The 24,707-nt window shown below is 53.1% G+C and overlaps 1 protein-coding gene across 7 annotated transcripts; it reads right to left on the bottom strand.

Moving 5' to 3' along the window:
* Window positions 1–1,612: 1,612 nt before the first annotated feature.
* On the bottom strand, window positions 1,613–24,436 carry TMCO1 (transmembrane and coiled-coil domains 1). Of its 7 annotated transcripts, none has more exons than XM_036273469.1 (9): window positions 24,245–24,436; window positions 23,841–23,918; window positions 20,571–20,630; window positions 16,803–16,849; window positions 16,184–16,251; window positions 15,342–15,466; window positions 14,829–14,951; window positions 13,547–13,691; window positions 1,613–2,155 (listed from the first exon to the last, which is right to left on the bottom strand). In XM_036273469.1, the coding sequence occupies exons 1-9, from the start codon at window positions 24,312–24,314 to the stop codon at window positions 2,020–2,022; spliced, it is 852 nt and encodes a 283-aa protein (XP_036129362.1). In that variant the 5' UTR covers window positions 24,315–24,436; the 3' UTR covers window positions 1,613–2,019. The 7 variants fall into 7 exon arrangements, 6 of the variants coding, with proteins under 6 accessions (XP_036129362.1, XP_036129364.1, XP_036129365.1 ...); XR_004960965.1 differs by having other exon boundaries at window positions 2,096–2,155; window positions 14,881–14,951; XM_036273471.1 differs by lacking the exon at window positions 14,829–14,951.
* Between the last annotated feature and the right edge of the window lie 271 nt (window positions 24,437–24,707).

The raw sequence follows: 24,707 nt of genomic DNA, 5'->3' as shown, positions 1-24,707 counted from the left end.
CAGGCGAGGCCCTCGCTTAGCTGTAGGATGGGACGACCCTGCACGCGGGGTGCTTGGGCAGAGTCGAGAAGGTAACAGGAGAAAATCGGGCAAATAAGAGGAAGACCGTCCCAAGCAGACAAAGCCAAGGTCGTTGAGTCCAAAGAGGTGAGGACGCCGCGGGGCGGGCGGGCGGGCGAGCGGACGTTTCCTTGAGGCACCGCCAGCTTCCAGGAGGGGAGCATGCAGGTGGACTTGTTTCAGAAAGGTGTTGCCGTGAAGGAGGGGCTGCCTAAGGCCACTGCGGGGAAACCCATGAAAACAGTATCCGTCATTTGTATAATTATAAAGAAAATTAAAGAGCATGGTCTAAGAGTTGAAAATAAAATCACACAAATGAGTGTAAACATGTGCTTATCCACTGGGTGGCATCGACTCACAAGGGAAGCTGCTCCTGGTAACAAAATGCAAACGCCCCCAAACAGTTAAGGATACAAGATAGGATGCATAGTGTTTGCTTCAGGATAACATCAGGGATCCAGGCAGGGGTGGACGTAAGACTGAGCATGAGTTCATCGTTGTTGAAGCTGAATATCAGGTATCTGGGTGTTCTTTATACCATACTTTTAAAAACTTTTGTGATGTTTTCCATTCTAAAAGCTTAAAAAACCCAAAGGAAACAATAAATTAAAACAAAAGACTAACTTAAGCAAACTTCATCCAAAAAAGGAGAAAAGTGTGGGGTACTTTTACTGGTGTTGAAGGGCGGTACTGAAATACACTCAAGGGGTCAGTGTATTGCAAACCCTACTCCGTCCTAGAGCGTGGCAACTGGTTTTGCCTTGGCTGTAGCCTTGCAGTGTGTGGGGATTGCGGAGGCTCCTTCTAAGTCCCTGAGCCCCTGAAGAGGATGGCGGGCCACAACCTGGCCAAGGGCACCAGCACCTACCTACAGCACTTCCCAACTTCCGGCTGGCGTGGATGCTACCTGTTAGGAATTAGATTCACCTGCGTTGTTAAGACAGTCACTACTTCAGCACATTATGAGTGCCCTGAGCAGCCTATGCAAGTACTGACAACACTTGCTTTGTTTTTTTTTAACTAGAAAGGGAACATGCTATCCCGACACAGGCAAAGTAGCTAATCCCATGTTCTGACAGAACTCAGGCTTCTGTGGCTGGAATGTCAGCGCCAGTCATTCAGCCATGGTCTAGTCCGGTGTTGTCCAACTGACTCATCTTGACGTTTTTTCAGGGCAAGTAATTAAAAACACTGTGAGGCTGCAGGGGGCCTCACCACCTCCTTGGGTTGGCATCGCTGTGGGGTGAGGACTTCATTCTTCTGTGCCACTTCTTTCCAGGGGCACCTTCGCAGGAATCCAACAGACTGTCCTGGGGTGTGGGGACCACCGAGGCCCTGCACGGCTGTGCCCGGGAGTTACTACTCCCTTACCTCGCAGGCTGTGCACTTCCTGCAGCAGGACCACTGCGCACTTGGAGCAGGAGGCACACAATACATGGGCACTGGACACCGGGACTCCAGCCCTCCCCAGCCGCTGCTCACCTCTACGTCAGACCACCAGACGTGCAGCTAGAAACGTGCGAAACAAGACAAGTCTCTCCCTGTAGACGAGATGCTATCATTCTGGCCTCTTTATTGATCACAGGTCATACATTTGGCTTTAAAACACACACACGATTAAGTCACTAACTACAGGAAAACTAACTGCTTTCAGACTGCAACATGCTCCCGGAGAGCCACCTTCCATGGCGCACAGCAGTCTCGAGTCGGTCCCACAAAAATGTTCATGTAAACAAAACAAGAAAGACGGTTTCTCATCACACAAACGTCACCTTCGCTCATCGGACCGACACCTATTTACAACACTCCTGCGACGGAGGCACTGCCGAGTCTGGCTGCGGGGCCCCGTCCTCATTGAAGCACGTCCATCAGTCGAGAGAGAAAGCTGGAAAGTGGCCTGAGCGCCAAGGCTGCCTGTGGTTCTGGGTATGAAATAGTTGCTCATTTAACTAGAAGACCTTAAGAAACGACAGGAATCACAGGGTTCTTCTCGACTTCAAGAGAACTTCCCCGCAGGCGGTGGAGGGCCCAGGAACCCGCCGGCCTGCTTGGTGGCAGCTCGCGAAGGGGCCAGGCCGAGGATCTTCTGGATGTTCTGCGAGGGAAATGGAACAGAACTGGGTTTTACTATGAGCTGCAGATGAGTGTTTTACACAGACCCACAGGAAGGGAAGCACATGAATTAAACACACTGTTAGGGCCTACGACGGACGCTTATTACTGCGTGGCCGCCTCCTGCATGCACCCACTGGGGATCGGGCCCACAACCTGGGCATGTGCCCTGACCTGGAATCAAACCAGCGACTTCTTGGTGCAGGGTGGACACTCAACCACTGAGCCACACTGCCGGGCTACTGTGTTCTTTTTAAGAGGCCTGCAACAGGATGGGGATCAGAGACCAAGCCTCTTACTGGTGGGGTCAGGCCACTGACCAGGAAGCTGGCTCTGCCAAGCAGACAACAGAAAAGGAGGGGTCTCTGTCTCCCGCACAGAGCGTGCGCAGTGCACCGCGGCCAGGCCTCAGCCTGGAGTGTGGGCCCGCACGGGCTCCGTCATTACGCTCGCTCAGCTGAAACGGGAAGATGTTGCTTCGATTTCTCCAAAGAAATGAGAGAACTCAGACTCCTGCAGAGCAGCCTGGCCCAGAACCCTCCTCGACTGAGCACTGCCCCTTCACTTTCTCCGATAGTCTCACTTATGTCTGATTCAATACTTTTAGAAACTCATCTTTATTAAACTAGTTCTCATAAAAACAAGTAATCTATACACAGATTTCATCAGTTAATATAACATTAAATTAAATTACATAGATCCAACAACACATAAAACCGGCATAAACACTTTGGGGACAAACACAATCATGAAGACGGTGACTGAGCTGTGGGTGACAAGGGTGTAGGCAGGCGGACCGCTGAGTGATCGGGGGGCAGCGTGACGGGGACTGACCGGGAGGGAGTCCTCAAGAGGGAAGGGAGAGGGCCTCCGATGAGGAGAGGTGCGGAACGTCGGCTGTCACAATTCCGCACAGGTTTAGCAGAGGGAAAGTCCTTAAATATCACATGATTATTCCTGCTCAGATCTTTCATTTTATATTTGAGAAATTCTAATTAAAACCTGAAAAAGTATTACGGCTTGTGCACAATCACAAAGTGAAATGAAAGAGCAGAGTTAGAACTAAAACCCATGTGTTTTTTGTTTTGTTTTGATCCTCACCCGAGGATATTTTTCCATTGATTTTTCAGATAGAGCGGGAGGGCGAGGGGGAGAGAGAAACATCAATGTGAGAGAGACACACCAAGTGGTTGCCTCCCACACGACCCCATCAGGGCTGAAGACCAAACCGCAACCAAGGTAAGTGCCCTAAGCCTGACCCACGACTCTTTGGTCCATGGGCTGACGCTCTAACCTCTGAGCCAAACCAACCAGGGCAAAACCCATGTGTTTTGATTCTGAACCCAATGCTAATATTCTGGTCTTCAGAACAAACTCCACCCCTCGGTGGGCGGGCCAGCACGTCTGCGTTCCTCACTCAGGAGTCACCGAGGGCCAACTGCACGCAAGGCCCTCAGAACACCCAGCCAGGCTTCCCGCAGGCACACTCCTGACCCTTCCCCGCGGAGGATGCCGACGGGCACCAGTGTGAATGTGTATGTAGCTGCAGTGACCCCACCAGATTACAACAGAATGTGACAGGACATGAAGATGCAACCTTAAGAATTCATTTAATCACATTTACTGTAAAATACTTGATTCACTGACTTGTTCACAGTACTACAGCTCATGTTTACTTTAAAAGGAATCTGCAAACAAGTTAAGAAGACAGATCATCAGACCAGGCTAACCCTCCTCAGTAAGCTGGAGAACGTTTGTACTGTCTTCACGACAAACAGCTCGTGTCCACCTCTAAAACCTATTCCCGAAGGATGGGAAAACCCAATGACACAATGTCACCAATTTCCAATTGCTTTTAGTCAGTAAATATTTACTCACCACCTACAATGTGTCCAGGGTTAAGCAAGGCATGTGGGAAGATAAAAAGAGAAGTAATACGACCTTCCCAAGGTGGTTGCTGACCAGCACGCTCGCCTGGTTAGTAAGATAACGTGGTCTAGACAAAGCAGCAGGCGCCGCCCCGCTCTTCCAGCCGGGTCGGCCGAGTGGGTCTCGACACCCCAGGGACAAAGGCGGGCGAAACGCCTGGTGCCTTCAGCTGCAAGTTGCTGGCTCTACAGACGCAGCTGGCAGGAAGGTGACAGGAGACACCCGCTGGCACACTGGTGACAGTCTCGTCACGAGGTGAAAACATCGGGCGCACCGCTCAGATGGGGAGAGCCCTACCGCAACCAGAGCACGCAGTCGAAGCCGAGGCTGTCCTGGCTTCTCCCTGTGACCCTTACCACTGGCTCCCTTCGGGAATGACTAAGGTCATCAGTGTACGTTACTCAGTGTGTCTTTTAACACAAATGCTGCCCTTTACCGTGTCAATCTTATCCTTTTGGGAGACCTAACAACCTGTTCACGTCGCGAACCCAGGTCCCAGCTACACTCCCCCTGCGCCGTCAGGCCAGTCTTTCCTGTGAGCTCACTCAGCCTGACCGGCCGCCGGGTGGGCGAGGCCCAGGCCCAGGGGAGCGGCCTACGTTCCTGCGCACTGTCGGCTGACCAGCAGGTCCGAGGCCGGCTCAGTCCTGCCGCCCGGCCTTGCAGGCGAGAAGTGCAGGCAGAGGGACGCTGCGGGCAGGACGTGAGCTGACCAGCCGTCCCCTGGGAAGCATCTAACAGGCCTTAGCTCAGGAGTAGGAGGCCCGGCCTAGTTTTTTATTTTTTCTTCTAATGACAATTTTGAAGACCATGTATGAGCGCACCCCTGTCAACCTAAAACTGCTCTAAACATAAAGTCTATGAAAACGCATGAAAAGACGGGGACTGCGTGGAAAACAAGCTGTATCGGTCACAGCCGTGCACCCTTTCCGATCCGCCTCCACGGTGATCAATAGGACGATGCAGAAGAGACAAGTGCTCCGTGGGCACCTCTCAGCTGCCAGGCACCGTGCTGAGCGCCCCGCGTGGGTCTTCCTTGACCCTCACTCAGTGACGAGGCTGTCCTTACCCTGACGTGCAGATGAGGACAAGGGGACCAGGCGTCCGGGGATGCGCAGCGAGCACGGCAGCGCGTGGGGCCTGGAGTGTGTGTTTCCTTCACGTCCTTCAGGAGCCTCCTCGTGAAACATGACCTGGCTGCTGCCCTGCAGCCTGTCCTCCTCCCGGAGGTCATTTTCACAGGCCTCCTCAATGACAAGATTCACATCAGAAATGTGAATTTTACTAGAAGACGGGATTTTTAATATATTACAAAGATCGTGTACAAGAACACTATTCAAGCCCGGCCGGTGTGGCTCAGTGGTTGAGCGTCGAACCTGCACCAAGAGGTCGCCAGTTCCATTCCTGGTCAGGGCACATGCCCAGGCTGTGGGCCAGATCCTCAGTGGGGGGCCTGCAGGAGGCGGCCAATCGATGTTCTCTCTCATCGATGTTTCTATGTCTCTCTCCTCTCACTTCCTCTCTCTCTAAAATCAATAAAGAAAAAGAATTTTTTTTAAAGAAAAGTATAAAACAATTATTTTGCATTTCTGTCCAGGCCTGTGTAACAGGGTCACAACAAAGAGTGTGTGTCAGAAGGAAAACAAAGGAAAAAGTTTCCCATAATCATGCCCCTTGGCAGGAAACAGGATTTGCGTTCCTTCCTCTTTGTAAAGGTTAAGACCCGGTGATCAAGAAAGGAAGTTGCTGGTTGCTCACTGGACATTTTGGGAAGAACCAGGTCACTGGCAATAAACACTTTCTGTTAAATTTTATTCCTTAGCTAAAATGACAGCCGTGGAAATCATGGTTCACTGTTTCTCTGGCATCTGGCAATCGGACTTCACTTACAATTGATTACAATTCTCTAACAGAGAATGCAGAGGATGGGGAAAAATTCTGGACCTAAAAAAATACTCTATCAAAATTTAGAAATCATTGGATGGAGTTAAGGCTAACTCAGATTAGCAATGACAAAGGAGTCAGTAACCTTGACAACAAATTAACAGGAATTATCCTAAGAACAGAAAGAAAAGATTTTTATTTATCTATTTTTTTATCCTCACCCGAGGACATTTTTCCACTTTTTGTTCAGATAGAGTGGGAGGGAGAGAGAGAGAGAGAAACATCGACGTGAAAGGGACACATCGAGGGGCTGCCACCCGCACGACCCAACCAGGCCGTGGACAAACTGCAACCAAGGTACGTGCCCTTAGCGGGAACCGAACCCGGGTCTCTCTGGACCGCAGGCCGACGCTCTAACCGCTGTGCCAAACTGGCGAGGGCAGATTTTAAAAAATTAAACAGAGCCTTAGTGTCCTATTGAACAACACCAAAAAGACTAACATGTAACTAGAGTCACAGAAGAAGATAGAATGTTATGAAGATAGAGAAAAAAAATACTTGAAAAAATTATTGCTGAAATTTCCTGAGATTTAATGAAAACCTAGCAGGATAAAAAGAATATTTTTAATCCTATGCACATCCTAGTCAAATCGCTGAAAATCAGAGAAAATCAGAAAGCAGCCAGACGGAACGACCTTATCCACAGGGACACAGAGCTACATCAGACTTCCCATCAGAATGGATAGCGGCAAAAGACAGGGGAACGGGCTTTTAAAATACTGAAAGGATTAAAACAAAAACAGCCCACCCAGTATACCACAGCCAGTGAAACCACTTAAAGAAACACACACAGAGGAAAGCAAGGGCCCGGGCCCAGCTGCTGAGAGACCCAGGCACAGCCGAGCGACGTGCTCCATCCGCCTCCTGCTCCATCCCAGCAACTCCGGACCTGGTCCCTGCATCAGTGCACACTTCCAAGGCTCCACGCTCCTTCTCATACTGCTTCCTATGCCAAGACCACTCCGCAGATGGGAAAACCCCCATTCATCCTTCAAGGTATAACTCAGATGCCCAGCCAGTGCGGCTCAGTGGATTGAGAGTTGTCCCGTGGACTGAGAGGTCCGGGTTCAATTTCTGATGAGGGCACGTGCCCAGATTGCGGGCTCTATCCCCAGTAGGGGCCGTGCAGGAGGCAGCCGATTGATATTTTTCTCTCACATCGATGTTTCTATCTCTCCCCCTTCCTGTCTCTCTAAAAATCAATAGACATATTTTTTAAAAAAAGATATGGCTCAAATGGCCCTTTAGTTTCAAGTCTCGATGTCAGAGAGCCAGTCCCATCCACTGTGCATCCATAGCAGGTTCTCTCCTGCACCTCAGTGTGAACAAACACACACACACACACACCAACCACACTCCACAATCACATGGGCTGTTCCCAATGCAAGCCCCCAAGGGGAGGGGCCCTTGCTTCACCCCGTAGCCTCACATCAGACAGACTCCTGCAGAGCAGAGGCTGGAATCAGCATGCAGCGCGCGGGGGCACCTGCATGAGCCCTCAAGCACCGCAGCAGCTCAGAGGGGCCGGGCAGAGGACGCCCGACACTGTCCTCGCGTGCAGCACGCGGGGGCACCTGCATGAGCCCTCACGCACCGCAGCAGCTCAGAGGGGCCGGCAGAGGACGCCCGACACTGTCCTCGCGTGCAGCACGCGGGGGCACCTGCATGAGCCCTCACACACCGCAGCAGCTCAGAGGGCCGGGCAGAGGACGCCCGACACTGTCCTCGCGTGCAGCACGCGGGGGCACCTGCGTGAGCCCTCACGCACCGCAGCAGCTCAGAGGGCCGGGCAGAGGACGCCCGACACTGTCCTCGCGTGCAGCACGCGGGGGCACCTGCGTGAGCCCTCACGCACCGCAGCAGCTCAGAGGGCCGGGCAGAGGACGCCCGACACTGTCCTCGCGTGCAGCACGCGGGGGCACCTGCGTGAGCCCTCACGCACCGCAGCAGCTCACAGAGGGCCCGGCAGAGGACGCCCGACACTGTCCTCGCGTGCAGCACGCGGGGGCACCTGCGTGAGCCCTCACACACCGCAGCAGCTCACAGAGGGCCCGGCAGAGGACGCCCGACACTGTCCTCGCATGCAGCACACGGGGGCACCTGCATGAGCCCTCACGCACCGCAGCAGCTCAGAGGGGCCGGGCAGAGGACGCCCGACACTGTCCTCGCGTGCAGCACACGGGGGCACCTGCATGAGCCCTCACGCACCACAGCAGTTCACAGAGGGCCCGGCAGAGGACGCCTGACACTGTGCTCGCGTGCAGCACACGGGGGCACCTGCATGAGCCCTCACGCACCACAGCAGTTCACAGAGGGCCCGGCAGAGGACGCCTGACACTGTCCTCGCGTGCAGCACGCGGGGGCACCTGCGTGAGCCCTCACGCACCACAGCAGCTCACAGAGGGCCCGGCAGAGGACGCCTGACACTGTGCTCGCATGCAGCACGCGGGGGCACCTGCATGAGCCCTCACGCACCGCAGCAGCTCACAGAGGGCCCGGCAGAGGACGCCTGACACTGTCCTCGCGTGCAGCACACGGGGGCACCTGCGTGAGCCCTCACGCACCGCAGCAGCTCACAGAGGGCCCGGCAGAGGACGCCCGACACTGTGCTCGCATGCAGCACGCGGGGGCACCTGCATGAGCCCTCAAGCACCGCAGCAGCTCACAGAGGGCCCGGCAGAGGACGCCTGACACTGTCCTCGCGTGCAGCACACGGGGGCACCTGCATGAGCCCTCACGCACCGCAGCAGCTCAGAGAAGCCGGGCAGAGGACGCCTGACACTGTCCTCGCGTGCAGCACACGGGGGCACCTTCATGAGCCCTCACGCACCACAGCAGCTCAGAGGGGCCGGGCAGAGGACGCCTGACACTGTCCTCGCGTGCAGCACACGGGGGCACCTGCATGAGCCCTCAAGCACCGCAGCAGCTCACAGAGGGCCCGGCAGAGGACGCCTGACACTGTGCTCGCGTGCAGCACACGGGGGCACCTGCATGAGCCCTCACGCACCACAGCAGCTCAGAGGGGCCGGGCAGAGGACGCCTGACACTGTGCTCGCGTGCAGCACACGGGGGCACCTGCATGAGCCCTCACGCACCGCAGCAGCTCACAGAGGGCCCGGCAGAGGACGCCTGACACTGTCCTCGCGTGCAGCACACGGGGGCACCTGCGTGAGCCCTCACGCACCGCAGCAGCTCAGAGGGCCGGGCAGAGGACGCCCGACACTGTGCTCGCATGCAGCACGCGGGGGCACCTGCGTGAGCCCTCACGCACCGCAGCAGCTCACAGAGGGCCCGGCAGAGGACGCCTGACACTGTGCTCGCATGCAGCACGCGGGGGCACCTGCGTGAGCCCTCACGCACCGCAGCAGCTCAGAGGGCCGGGCAGAGGACGCCCGACACCGTGCTCCTCGCTCTGCAGGCAGCCATCATTTCCGGGCCGCGCGTGTCTCTGCGTCTCTGACGAGGTGAGGCCCAGCACACAGATGGGGACCCGCTGCGGGCGAGCTGACATCAGTGAGCCCTGTGCTCAGCCGCCAATGCAGTGATGTGAATGATGAGGCCCAGGAGACGGCAGGCAGGCCCTTCTGCCACTCTGAGGACTCCAGACACACTGCCGTGACATATCAGGACCTATTTTACACCTGTCCGAGGCACATCGAATCCTTAGGCTCCCCTAGGGAGGCTGGAGGTGTAAAAAGAAAATGAAATGCACTTACCTTCACCGTCCTGACCACACACCTGTTTCAGACCATGTCAGATTCCCGCTGACACTTTTCAGATGACAACCTTACACACATAAGGTTATGTATTAAGATGTGGTAACAAAAGAAAAAAAAAGCTTTATTCCACATTTCCTCAGAACCACTAATCCTGTTTGATTTCAAAGAAAGAGTTTCTACACATTGAGCATAAACATTAACCTGAATAAATGAAATTATGGTTTTCACTAACTCAAACAGCTCTCACAACCCTATGAATTTACAAGAATAGACCAGTCCAGCCAGTATGGCTCAGGGGTTGAGCATCAACCGTGTACCAAGAGGTCACTGGCTCGATTCCCGGTCAGGGCACGTGCCCAGGTTTTGGGCCCGATCCCCAGTGGGGGATGTGCAGGAGGCGGCCAATCGATGTTCTCTCTCATCGATGTTTCTCTCTCTCTCTCTCTCTCCTTCTCCCTTCCTCTCTCTCTAAAAAATCAATAAAAACATATATTTTAAAAACACAGACCAGTCTTCCCCTAGCTATTTGCCAGGTGAGGGTGCAGGTGCCGACTACACTGCAGAGCACGTGACATGGAGGAGAAACCGTCGCCCAATCCACCGACTCACAGGAGGGGAACAAGAAGAACATCAAGTGCCTCGGTTAAGGAGCTAAGGAAACGCCCGTTACTACCCTGGACCGACGCAGCACCCTCCGGGAAGCAGGCAGACCTGCCTTCTCCCCACTACAAACGACAGAGGACTGAGCTGCGATGTGAAGGTCAAGGCAGCTGGTCATTAATCACCCACCATCGAGGAAGCAAACAAAAGGAGAAAATGAAGTGAGCACAAGTAATCAGATTTATTTTCAGTTAATATGACATATGTTTTAAACTGTGAAAAGGAACTCTGTCCTATCTTGGGTTGGGAACAAATGTAAATTTTTTTTTCTTTATTGATTTTAGAGAAAGAGGAAGAGAGAGGGAGAGAGGTAGAAACATCAATGAGAGAGAACATCGACTGGCCACCTCCTGCATGCCCCCCCAACGGGGATCGGGCCGACAACCTGGGCATGTGCCCTGACCGGGAATTGAACTAGTGACCTCTTGGTGCAGGGTCGATGCTCAGCCACTGAGCCACACTGGCTGGGCACAAATATTAACTTTTAAAATGCCCCAAGATGAGGAGTGGGAGGCAGAGTGGCCTGAAGAACAGCTGTCTCACCCCGGCCGCCGTGCTCAGCGGCTAGAGCACTAGCCCAAGCACAGAGGGCTGTGGGTTTGATTCCCGGTCAAGGGCACACACCTGGGTTGCAGGTTGAATACCCAGCCCCAGCTGGGGTCATGCAGGAGGCAACCAATTGATGTGTCTCTCTTACATCGCTGTTCCTCTCTGTCTCTCTCCACACCCCTCCTTTCTCTCTAAAATCAGTGGGAACAATAAATATCCTTGGATGAGGAATAACAACACCAAAAAGGAACAAGTGTTCCCGTTCCAGACCACTGTCATCTGACCGCCACGTATGGCGAGGCCGCCCACCAGACCCCGTGTCACCTCCGCAAAAATGCAGGCTCAGGGAGGCTGTGTGACTTTACCAGGACACTCAGCCCAAGTGGCAACAAGAGTCATACCTCCAGGTTCTCCCCCACTTCCCACCATTTCAGAGTAGAAATGGGTCTTAAGCTCTGTTAGAGTATGATGATAAATATTATTATTTCCCCTGCAAGCTCTTAAGTCAATGGCAAACATGTGATCAACAACACCCTCCCTCGCCTGGCGAGATGCACGTCAGGTGCGAACACTCACAGACACTGTCCCACCTGCTCCCATTCGGAACGGCCAGCACAACAACAACTTAGATGCACTTCTACGCTCTCAGATTCCATGATGGTTTTTGATAAGTGAAACCGCAGGTGGGAAATTAACCTTTTTATTTCAGAAGAGACACAAGCCCTGTGAGGGTGAGGACCATGATCACGTGTCAGTTTTGTCTGCAAGGGAAGAGCCCGGGACACAGAGCCTGGTGCCTGCATGTACTCAACACTGTCAAATGGACAGACAGACAGACAGACAGGTGGCCCAATCGAGGAATCATCACTCATGGGCCCGCCCTCTGTCTTAAGGAGGGGGTGGTGGAGCAGGTGGCCATCCTTCAGGTCAGCCTGGCGGCGCACCTCCTAGGCAACGGGAGCACCGCTGTCACCAAGGGACCACGGACCGCTCGATGAACCACCACTCACACGCAGCGGAGGAAGTGTGTTCTGGCTGATGCTGCAGACATGCTATTAACTGACTCGCGTAAGTGGAGTCATAATCTTCCACAAGCAAAAGACTTTAAAAACATAAGTTCAGCCCTGGCCGGTTTTGCTTAGTGGTTAGAGCTTCGGTCCACACACCAAAGAGTTGCGGGTTCAATTCCTGTAAGGGCACTACCTCGGTTGCGGTTCGGTCCCAGCCCTGGTCCGGTTCATGCGAGAGGCAACCAAGCGATATGTCTCACGTCGATGTTTCTCTCCCTCCCTCACACCTTCCCTCCCTGCCTCTCCCTCCCATTCTTTCTGAAGATAGAAAGAAAACTATTCTTGGGTGAAGATTTAATAAATAATAAATACATAAATTAATCCAGGAAACCCAGAGACAAAGTATCCAGTCACTTCAGCAATGAAAGCGCGGAGTCTGAAGACACTGACGCCGGAGGGGATGTCATCTCCCAGACGCTGTGCTAATCACCGCGGGAGAGTTCCCCATTCAGACAAGCAAGGCCACGAAGCCCACATAAAGTACACGCTGTTCTCCACATTGAGCATAAACGTTACCCTGCATAAATGAAATTATGGTTTTCACTCACTGAAACTAAGACATGAGAAGTTACTTGTATCCTTTTAAAAACAGCCTCGCCGGTGTGGCTCAGTGGTTGAGCGTCGACCCTGCACCAAGAGGTCACCGGTTCGATTCCCGGTCAGGGCACATGCCCAGGCTGCCGGCCCGATCTCCAGTGGGGGGCGTGCAGGAGGCGGCCAATCGATGTTCTCTCTCACATCGATGTTTCTCTCTCTTTTTCCACCTCTCTCTAAAAAATCAATAAAAACATTTAAAAAAATTATGTCAGTCACAAAAGGACAAAAACATTATATGATTTTACTTATTATGAGTTCAAATGCACACATATGGGCATTCAAGTCCCTGAAGACAAGTAGGGTGGTGGTCCCGGCCGGTATGGCTCCATGGTTAGCGTGGCTACTCTCGCAGGGGCGGGAACCTCTTTCTTCCAAGGGCCATTTGGATACTTACAACATCATTCAAGGGCCATACAAAATTATCAACTTAAAAATTAGGTTACCAGTTCGATTCCAGTCAGGGCACGTGCCCGGGTTGTGGGCTTGATCCCCAGTAGGGGAACTGCAGGAGGCAGCCAATCGATGTTTCTCTCTCATGGATGTTTCTCTCTCTCTCTCCCTCTCCCTTCCTCTCTCTGAAATCAATGAAAATATATTTAAAATAAATAAAAATAAGAAAAGCATCTGAAAGACCTCCACAGCCACAGTGGACGATTCCAGTACTACAGAACAAAAAGCTAACTGAGGGGGATGAGAGCAAGAATATACTTAACGACAAAGACACTTTGAGAAACACGCCCTCGGTGAGTCCCTTGTCGCCAGAATCAGAGGGTAGCCACACAAACTGAGGCAGGACAGCGGGCACACACGCAGGCTTGGGACGCACCAGCCTCGCACATGCTGTCTGCAGGCCCCGATCCATCAGGGCACCGACTGTCCCCATGAGCGGCGGGCGCGGCCACTCACCTGCCGAATGGACATGGTGCAGAGGATGTACAGGAAGATGAAGGAGCAGTCCGTGGTGTCATCGCCCAGCAGGTTCCGGTGAGACAGCCCCTGGATGTAGGACAGGGGGGTGAAGGGCAGCTTTGCCACCACTCTGCCATCGAATCTGGGAAGGAAAAAACAAAAGAACTGTTATTTTTAGAAGCCTGACAAGCTTCTTAGTTCCAGAGAAGAATCTGGGACAGAAATAGAACTTCAAGTCCCTGATCTTTAAAGACAAAGAAAGGTGATATTTTAGAAAGAGCCTGAAGTACAAGGAGGGGAGGAAGGATGTAGACTATTCCTGTCCACCTTCTTCTAAACCAGTGGTTCTCAATTTTTTCAGTATCAGGATCCTGGCAGAAAAATAGATCTGAAGCCCTTCCCATAGAGCAGCCTTTCAGGCGTGTGCGTGTGTGTGCGCCTGTGTGTGCGCGCCCGTGTGCACTGCTGGCTGAGATTACAGGACTGTTTAGTGTGTGGTGCTCGTAAGCAATATCGCGGAAGGGAATCACGTGAGCATCAGGCAATGTTACTACTGGCGGGAATGGCGGCTGCTTCCTGCCAGGCTATTCCATCACACTCATCAGTGCAGGAGACTGCGGAAGACGCGATGCTGAACTTCAAGCAGCAGAGGCTCCAAGCACTGGCAATATTCACACAACAGAGCCAAGGCCAGTGAGCATGGCCACTACACAGACAGGCCCCCAAGCTATAAAAATTCCATTTTAAAAATCAGAACTGGCCCAGCTGGTGTGGCTCAGGGGTTGGATGTTGACCCCTGCACCAAGAGGTCGCCGGTTCGATTCCTGGTCAGAGCACAGGCCTAGGTTGTGGGCCCGAGCCCCAGTGGGAGGCATGCAGGAGGCGGCCAGTCGATGTTCTTTCTCACTAGTGTTTCTATCTCTTTCCCCTCTCCCTTCCTCTCTCTCTAAAATCAATTTAAAAAAATTTTTTTTTAAACAAACAGTCCGGCCAGTGTGGCTCAGTGGTTGAGCGTCAACCCTGCACCAAGAGGTCACCTGTTCCATTCCTGGTCAGGAAACATGCCCAGGTGTGGGTCCAGTCCCCAGCGGGGGGCATGCAGGAGGCGGCCAGTTGATGTTCTCCGTTGTGTATCTTTCTAGCTCTCTCTCCCTCACACTTCCTCTCTCTCTAAAATCAATAAAGAAAAAAAATTTTTTTGAATAAACAAAAAACCATTTGGCACTTCCTCCGGCCCCTCCCCGACACCGGCCACGTCCTCTCCCTCTACTGCACGCACACAGGCACATCTCTGCTCTGACCCCACCGCGAATCTGTCTCTGTCTTCTCACCCCACGCAGCGCTGACATCACTGAGGCAGGGCGCGCCTCGCTGGTCTGCTCGTCTTTGGCACAAAGTGGTCCTTCACAGATGGGACAAGAGAGCAGGCTGGGCAGGGAGTCTCCGGGCGAGGGAGAGACAGACAGACAGACATAGATGAAGCGGGGGAAGAGTGGGAGAAAGGGAAGGCAAGGGTGAGGGAAACTGCAATCCGAGTGGGAGGAGTCAGACGAGCTGACAGGTAATCAGTGACCTCTGTCATTTGGGAACCTGCCCAGCTCCTTTCAAAGTGATTCCGCCATTACTCAGGTCTCCTTGGTGTTGGTTTACACAACAGTAATCTACTTTATCATTAAATGAGCTTACAGTTGTTAAAACTCTATTTTAAGAGTCAAAACATCTTTGTACATCTACCTTCCTTTCGAAGGCCCCAAAATACCTAGTCTTTGCCTTGTGCATAAAATATGCTTACTATTAGGGCGGCGAAAATGCCCCGACTGATTTTGCTCAGTGGTCAGAGCATCGGCCCGAGAACCAGGGTCTTGGGTTTCATTCCGGGCGAGGGCACGTACTTTGCTTGCAGTTCGGTCCCCGGCCCTGGTTGGGATCGTGCAGGAGGCAACCAATCAATGTGTCTCTCTCATGTTGATATTTGTTTCCTCCCCCCAGCCCCCCAACTTCCTCCTGCTCTATCTGAAGATAAATGGAAAAGTATCCTCGGGTGAGGATTTAAAAAAAAAAGAGGATGAAAAAGCTATTGTGTATGTACCCTATCACAATTAAATTCCCTTGGTTTGGCTGATCGGGCCGGAGCTCTGCAGGAGGGCGTCCGTGACCTCAGGGAACACGCTCCCGGCACTGCGCACAGTGGAGCATGACGGCTGCAGCGCACATCCGGCAGTGTGGCTCAGTGGGCGGAGCGTGGTCCCAGGGGCTGAGAGGTCCCAGTCCAACTCCGGATCAGGGCACGTGCCTCGGTGACGGGCTGGATCCCCAGCGGGGGGTGTGCAGGAGGCAGACCATTGATGTTTCTCTCTCACATCGATGTTTCTCTCTCTCCCTTCCTCTCTCTCTAAAAAAATCAATAAAAATTTATTTGAAAAAACAGACTACGGCATACTCTCGAATGACTCAGAAAAATACGCAAATCATGGACCTACGAGTAAACATGATACGGAGTACCCTAGAAAAGAGACGTTAGCGGGGAATGTCGACAGGCGTGAGTCTGGATAAGGGACGCACTGTTCCCATGACTCCCGCGCAGGAAACACCGACACGAAGCCCTGCGGCGCGCTGTCAGGGCGGGGCACTCACATGGAATTGAACATCCCCATCAGGGCGGTGAAGCAGAAGCCGATTGCGAACATGGATTTCATCCGGACCTGCGAGGACACCGACGCTGTCACTGCACCTGTCACTGCACCTGTCACTGCACCTGTCACTGCACGCTGAAGAGAAGCCACCCTGACACGCCCTGGAAGTTTCCGTTTGAGGCCGTGTTTTCAAAGGAGCTCCTTAGCCAAAAGCTGTGCTCGCAAACCACCTCCCCTGCAGGCCCTCCTGTCCTTGCCCCGCGGGTAAACAGTACTGGGATGGCCACGAGACCCGGCTCTGGACGTAAATTATAAGCACAAGTGCTGAAGGGACTTTGAAAAGGGACAAGCGTGCACCCTGCGGCCACCCTGCGGGCCTCCTGCTCATTGCTCTAGCTGGGAGTGAAGAGCACGGTGCCCGAGGGCAAGGCACCATGGGACCCGAGACGGCCTCGGGGAGCAGTTCACCAGCTGCATGTTCTCACTTCCATCTGGCCAGGAACACCCATGACCATCTGCACAGACTGTGAGTTTCTGAGAAGGTAAGTGCAGTGTACTTGATGCAAATGTTTTGCTAAAAACATCATGTGGTTTACCAGGAGGTTCTGTTTGGGACTCACCATTGACAGGTCTCTGTTGTTGTTCTTCAGTTTCTCCTCCTGCCTCTCTGAAAAGCAGAGACAAGAGGGTCACTGCAGAGTGCTGAGCACGCGGCCACGTGGAAACACCGGGGCTGGCGCCCACAGGCGCACCTGTCCGTCAGCAGCGCTCAGCCAATGAGACGAGGGGCCAGCTGGCACGTTCCGTGCCTGTGCTCACGGAAACCCAGACGCACCAGCACCACTCAGCTCCCAGAAACTCTGTCAAGTTTAATTGTTTTTAATTTTTTTTCCCTTTGTTGATTTTAGAGAGGAAAGTGAAAGAAAAATAGAAACATTGATGAGAGAGAACATCAACTGGCCACCTCCTGCATGCCCCCCATGGGGATTGGCCCACAACCTGGGCATGTGCCCTGAACAGGAATCGAATCGGCAGCCTCTTGGTGCAGGGTCGATGCTCAACCACTGAGCCACACCGGCCTGCCTTAAGTTTAATATTTTAAAATCACCTCTGGCCCTGGCCAGTTTGGCTCATCCGTTCGATTCCTGGTCAAAGGGATGTACCTGGGCTGTGGGTTTGATCCCCAGCCCCAGTTGAGATCATGCAAGAGGCAACAATCGATGTGTCTGTTACACTGATGTTTGTTTCTTTCTCTCTCTCTCTCTCTCTCTCTCTCTCTCTCTCTCTTTCTCCCTTCCCCCCTCCGACTCTGTCTGAAGATAAATGGAAAAACACCCTCAGGTGAGGATTAAAATAAAAAGAAAATTTAAACCAGAAAACCTTGGGAAAATTAAGCCAATTAACTGTGGGAGCAGAAATACAAAAACCGCAATATAGTGCTGGCTCTCAAACTTCAGTTCACCTAAGAATTCTCTGGGCACTTGTTGACAAAGCAGATTCCTGGGCCGCAAGTCGAGAGACTGAGTCAGTAAAGCCTGGGAGCCAGACTCGGGTCCCTACGTTTCGACTAGTGTCTCAAGAAGCACTGACAAGAAGGCTCGTGTGAGGAATGTGGACGTAAAGAGCCCAGGACACAGCCGGAGGGAGGTGAAGGCGGCAGTCACACACTAGAGGACACTCCAGAGGACGTGGGCAGCCCAAGGGCAGGAGAGAGGAGCCAGTGTTCACAGCGGAGCCCTGCAGACAAGGAGCCTGCTGTCCACCTCCCCTCGGGGCTCGGTCGGCCTGCGGGGCTGCTCCCAGGCCCAACAGCCCCACCTTCCTGGCACCAGTCAGTTCAGCTTCCTGAGTCTGGATCACGTACACCCCTCAAATGCATCCCTCCTTGCATCAGGTAACTTGGCTGCAGCCCAAAGAGCTAAATCAAATTTGTGTATCAAGAGTAGATCAGGCCCAGCCGGTGTGGCTCAGTGGTTGAGCATCAACCCACGGACCAGCAGGACACTGGATCCATTCCCGATAAGGGCACATGCCCGGGTTGCAGGCTCAATCCCCGGTGGGGGGCATGCAGCCGGTGGCCCACTGATGTTTCTCTCTCACATCAATGTTTTTCTCTCTCTCTCCCTTCCTCTCTCTCTCCCTTCCTCTCTCTCTAAATAATCAAAAAAACATATTTAAAAAAAAAAAAAAGAGAGAGAAAGAGATTAGTTTCTCTTCTACGAGAGGAAAATGTAAAACAGCCATGACACCTGATAAGAAATCGAGAATGGGAACCAAAACACCTGCCGTTTCTGCACGGAAGACACCTTGGTTCCAAAATGCGGGCTCTACCCAAGCTCGACCCAAGAGCCTCCCTGGGGAAGTCAGTGGCGTTCACTCCTCTGGACACTGGACCCCGCTGACCTCCCCTTCCTCCACGGCAGCGGAATCATTTGCAGCCCCACCCCTAGAACTGGGCCAGTTTCTGTCAATACGCTCAAGCGGACAGGCTGAGCACAGGTAGCTCGGCCGCAGCCCGCACAGAGCCACACGGACGCACACACTGCTGGCCGCAGCCCGCACACAGCCACACGGACGCACACACTGCTGGCCGCAGCCTGCACACAGCCGCACGGACGCACACACTGCTGACCGCAGCCCGCACACAGCCGCACGGACGCACACCACTGCTGACCGCAGCCCGCACACAGCCACACGGACGCACACCACTGCTGACCGCAGCCCGCACACAGCCACACGGACGCACACACTGCTGGCCGCAGCCCGCACACAGCCGCACGGACGCACACCACTGCTGACCGCAGCCCGCACACAGCCACAGGGACGCACACCACTGCTGACTGCAGCCCGCACACAGCCACATGGACGCACACCACTGCTGACCGCAGCCCGCACACAGCCACACGGACGCACACACTGCTGACCGCAGCCTGCACACAGCCACACGGACGCACACACTGCTGACCGCAGCCCGCACACAGCCACATGGACGCACACCACTGCTGACCGCAGCCCGCACACAGCCACACGGACGCACACACTGCTGACCGCAGCCCGCACACAGCCACACGGACGCACACACTGCTGACCGCAGCCCACACACAGCCGCACGGACGCACGCACTGCTGACCGCAGCCTGCCGCCGTGCTCATTCGTAGCCGGCCCATGGGGGGTCCATCAGTTCAAGCACAGTGTCCACTTATTCATGGGAAGTACTGCTTTTCTTAACATTGAGACCTCAGATTGAAGTTTCCATCACGCCTCATAAAAGAGCATCATGGGGTGTTTCAGATAACATTCTCAAAACAACCCACAGCAGTACTGACGACAGACTGTCTCTGCGTGAGCCGCTCCCGGTGGCCACCAGCGCCGATGCCCAGGAACAAGAGCAGGAGCAAGCGCACAAAGGGACGCAGTGCAGGGTTCCAGACTGCAGAGGTCGCCCTGCATCTAAAAGCAGAACGACAGGCCTAGAGAACAGACAGCCGTTCGCCCTCTGAGCACTGCCTAACAAATATTATGTCTTGTAACTGCTGATTAGACTGATACTCCACTCTTCATAAATATTTATCTTCAGTTCTAATGATATTTTTTGGTGAGCAAGCAAGTCAAGGCTGCATCCCATCGGACGATAACTTAGTTCAGATGCTGTGTCGTCCACTGAAGGGCAGAGGGCAGTCTGCCTCTGTTCTGGATCTGACGCCCCGCGCGGAGGGGCGGTCATGAGAGCGGGGCGGTGGCAGAGGCCACCTGGCAGCGCTCTCTTCGGGACACAACATCCCTGACCCAGGCATACAAACAGTTCCTGAGCCCAATATACGTTGTTGTTTTCTCCTTACCTCAGAGTCAAGAAGCATCATAAATACAAACCACATCTAATCATTTATAAATTGTCTTTTGGAATAGAATTACATTTGGTAAGTTCTACAATACACTGAAAAACCAAAACCATGTCGTTTTCTTTCAGACAAGGTACAATTACTCAGCAGAAGATGTCTACCCCGGTGGGCCTCCACCCCCAGGGCGTGCTCAGTGAGGGAGCCATGGCAACAACCAATACAAGCCACTCGGACTAAGCGGACACCGTCGTCACAGGTATGAAAACAACGTGCGTTTACACACTAGGCCCCAAACCCTCAGCCAAGGGCAGAAGCCACAACTGTCGACATCATTTTACTCAAACGGAAATCTCAGAACTAAGAGCCAAAGGAGCACTTGCTTGAACTTGTCCTGCAGAAAGCCTGAGAGTCGAGTAAGAGAACGTGGGCGAGGACTCAGTGAACCGCAGAATCACACACACGTCACCGCATCTTCATGACTGTCCTCATATGGGCACTTACTTCCTCCAGGAAAACCTAAACTTTGTGTATACCAATAACTCATCTTACCTATTTTCTTTTTCTGCTGTCGACCAGCTGACTCGGTTATTGTTTCCTTCTTCTTTTCCACTGTAAACAACACAGTAACACAGTAAAAATTAATTGTGCATTATGCTAAAGAATAAAGGCTGCTTTACCCAAACAGAACCGATGGAAGAAGCTTACAAGCAAGTGACACGCTGACTTTGATTACGATCCTGGTTCAGTCACCTGGTCTGCGGCCAGTAAAAGGCGGACACATCCTCAGACTAAAGCAGCAATGTGGTAAGCAGCACTCATCCAATACCAATAAAGAACTGCAGAACATGCCCGGCCGGTGTGGCTCAGTGGCTGAGCGTCGACCCTGCACCAAGAGGTCACCGGTTCGATTCTCGGTCAGGGCACATGCCCCGGTTGTGGGCCAAATCCCCATTGGGGGGCATGCAGGAGGCGGCCAGTCGATGTTCCCTCTCATCGATGTTTCTCTCTCTCTCCCTTTCTCTTCCTCTCTCTCTCTCTCTCAAAAAAAAAATCAATAAAAAAAGAAAAGAATCGTAGAACACAAGCATGATCTAAACAATGATTTTCAGACCCCCATCCACGGTGAGTGCCTTAGAGTCCAGGCACACTTCCAAGTTCTGCTCTCATATGACGATGGCTAATGTAGTTACAGTCTCATAGTCACTACAGAAGGCAGGATCCATTCACTCAGCTATTGGTTGCCCACCTGGGCAGATGAAAAGATAAACATGATCCACACCTTCTATCGAGCAATACAGTAAGAGCAGATATTGAAATAATAATTACAGTATACAAAATAGGCAAGTTAGACACATGCACAGGGTAGGAAGAGCCAGGAGGGTCAAAAAGCTAAGACCATCTTGTTTTGATGTGTTTTAATTAAGACGATAGAGTAACCATAAGCTTTTGAAGAGAATAGTATAATATATTTCTATTTTATAGTTACTATCTTTAATTCCCTTGGATGGACTAATAGACATGCTAAAAATTATCTTTATTGCCCTGGTCGGTTTGGCTCAGTGGTTGTAGCATTGGTCCACGGACCAAAGAGTCACAGGTTCGATTCCGGTCAAGGGCATGTACCTTAGCGGCGGTTCAGTCCCTGGCCCTGGTCGGGGTCGTGCAGGAGGCAACCAGTCCATGTGTCGCTCTCACATGGATGTTTCTCTCTCTCTCTCCCTCCCTCACACTCTAGCTGAGATAAATGGGAAAATATCCTCAGGTGAGGACTGAAAAAAAATAAATTACCTTTACTTAGTTTATTTACATTATCTGTTCCATATATTATCTTAGTATACTCCCTTTGCTAGCAAACGCAGTGTGTGTATTATTTCTAGAAGCTGCATTAAAGAGAATTGGCAGGCAGGACACTTTCCCTTATTACTTTAAGTATGCTGCCTGAATTCTAAAAGCAAAATAAATATTCCTGCTTTATGAAGGAGATGTAACTAGACTCAACCAGAATGCAATACTGTGAATGAGATAATGAAGTGCTGACTCAAATAAAACATCTGTGTGTGCACGCACATACTGGGCATCTAAGTAACAGGTACTGCTCGAGGCAGAGAAAAAGAAAGAGAAAAATTTAGAATAAACCTACTGCCCTTGCCGGTTTGGCTTAGCGGTTGGAGCGTTGGCCTATGAACCAGAGTCCCAGGTTCGGTTCCCGCTAGGGGCACGTACCAAAGAAACAGAATAAACCTACTAATAACAGATCACAAAAGAAAATTAAGTCAAATTCTATAAGATGTCACAGTAATAACATTTTTTTTTTTTTTTTGGTACGTGCCCCTAGTGGGAACTGAACCCGGACTCTCTGGTCCGCAGGCCGATGCTCCAACCGCTGAGCCAAACTGGCCAGGGCACAGTGATAACATTAAAAAAAAAAAAAATAGGCAGAAAACATTGACTGGTTTACTCTTTATCCTTATTAACCAAAGAAACAAAAATATTTCTTTCCCACCCCTGACTTTAACAACTACTTGGCATGTAAGCACAATCTCGTAAAAAACAAAGGGGGGAAAGACAGAAGGCTATAGAATAGAAAATAAGATAATACCATGCGCACAAACTAGTCTTCCAGCAGACTGGACTGGGACCAGATAATCTGCTCTAGGGATAAAACAATCTCACGTTTGTCTGACCCTCTTGATACTTATTCACCAGAGCCCACCCCGAGACAAGCAGTGCAGATGCCACAGTTGTCAGGCAAAGCTTCCCTAGCTGTGATTTTAATATAATTCCTTAGTACAACTGCTGTGAAGGTAAGCATGAAACAGGCTGATGATTGGAATGACCTGTGCATGTCTTGTCGTCTTGGGTCCTCTACGTTAGGAAATCTATCAGAACTCAGTAAGTGCGTATTATGTTCATGTCTATGATCAGTTGGCATTTGATAGCTTGCTGGGCCTGAAACGCATTTTGCCCACGACCCGACATTGCCACACTCTGAACTCCAGATTCTCCCAGTTTATAAAAGGCTCCATCCTGATCCGCTGCAAACAACAGAAACACTTCACGGTAATTTGTACTCAATAAATCCTCGCGTCCAATGGTACAGCAGTGAATCAGCCACGATTTAACCCTATCACTTGCTTTCCAGGCCTTGCATTAGTGTCTGCTGCAGAAGTACCACCATGAACGGTGACTGTCTGATCTCCAGCGCACCTGAATTTACTGACGCTATTCAGAGGTCACCCGAGTCAACCCACTTGGCGCCGCTAAGAAATCAACAAACTCGACTTGTTCTTAACATTTTTGTCAAACATGCCTTCAGCCAACCGAAACATGACTTCTCTCCCGGAAGAAACCACTTACCTTGATACCAAACATGATGACCTGTCGTGCGCCAAACACACCTTAGTCCCTAAAATGGTCCCGTTTTCGCACAAACGCTACTTCCTCTGTCTGGAAATCCCTCCCTCATCTCGTTCTCCACCCGAAGTCCAGCCACCCACGAAGGACCGCAAGGCCGCCTGCATCACGAAGGCGCGCCTCTCGCGTGGAGGGCATTCTGCATACAGGCCTCCTACTCCTAACTTGATGCCCTGTGGGATTCCTCGTGCGCCCCGGGAAGGTCCTCCCATCGGCCGGGGCCCCGCAGGCACCCCCGGAGCAGGTGCTCCCGGAGCAGGTGCTCCCGGAGCCGGTGCTCCCGGAGCCGGTGCTCCCGGAGCAGGTGCTCCCGGAGCAGGTGCTCCCGGAGCAGGTGCTCCCGGAGCAGGTGCTCCCGGAGCCGGACCCGTTTCCACCACTTCCCAGGGAGGCTGCCACACTCACACTTTTTACTCTGCTTCTCCACTTCCGCCTTCAGCCTCTTGTATTTGTCTGTCCTGTACACCAGGACCCAGGTGATACCTGCAACAGGAAGGGCAAGGCGCTCAGGGACCCGTGTTCGCCCCGGGCCCGGCGACGGCCGCCGCGGGGGAAGGCGGGGTTCCGACGCTTCCGCTTTGGAGGCGCCACTGGTCAAAACCACGGACTCTTCGAGCAAGAAGCGCCTGCAAGGGCCGCGTCCCCGCAAACACGCAGGTGACCCAAGCAACCGGGCCCGCGCGTGCGCACGACCCCGCCGGCTCCCGGGGCAGAGGACTCGAGCCCCCGTGGCGGCCGCAGGGTCCGCAGGCCTGGGACCCCCAATCCCCCAACGGGGATGACCCAAACGTCAGGCAGCAGCGCCTCACCCTCGGCGAGAAGGGCCGTGCACACCGAGATGAAGACGATGAGCAGCGTGTCCGCGAACATGGTGCTCATCTCGCACTTCCGGCTCGGCAGTCCCACCCGCGGGGGGGACGCGCTCCACAGCCACGGGAAAGGCAGCGACAACGGCTCCCCTGGACTTCAGGACCGCCGACGAACGCGGCGGCTCTGACAGCTTGGGCGCACACTTCCGCTTCCGGGGCACAGCGCCGGACGGACTTCCGGGCGGGGGCGTGGCCCCGCGGCGCCGGCGGAAGCCAAGCCGCGCTCTGGCGGGTCTCGCGAGAGGTGGGGCAGGGCGGCTGGGCCGTGGGGCCGCGGCTTCCGGCGCGCCTTCTCCGAGGCGTGAGCTGCGTGTCCGGACTCGTCCGCGCTGCGCCCCGGTCCCAGCCGCCAGGCGGGTTCGACGGCGGGCTCGGTTTGCGCAAAGTGGCGAGACGGCCTTCC

The sequence above is a fragment of the Molossus molossus genome, unplaced genomic scaffold (genome assembly GCF_014108415.1).
Source record: "Molossus molossus isolate mMolMol1 unplaced genomic scaffold, mMolMol1.p scaffold_m16_p_20, whole genome shotgun sequence".
Taxonomy (NCBI): domain Eukaryota; kingdom Metazoa; phylum Chordata; class Mammalia; order Chiroptera; family Molossidae; genus Molossus; species Molossus molossus.
The sequence above is the reverse complement of the archived record's forward strand: the minus strand, read 5'-3'. Positions and strand labels throughout refer to the sequence as shown.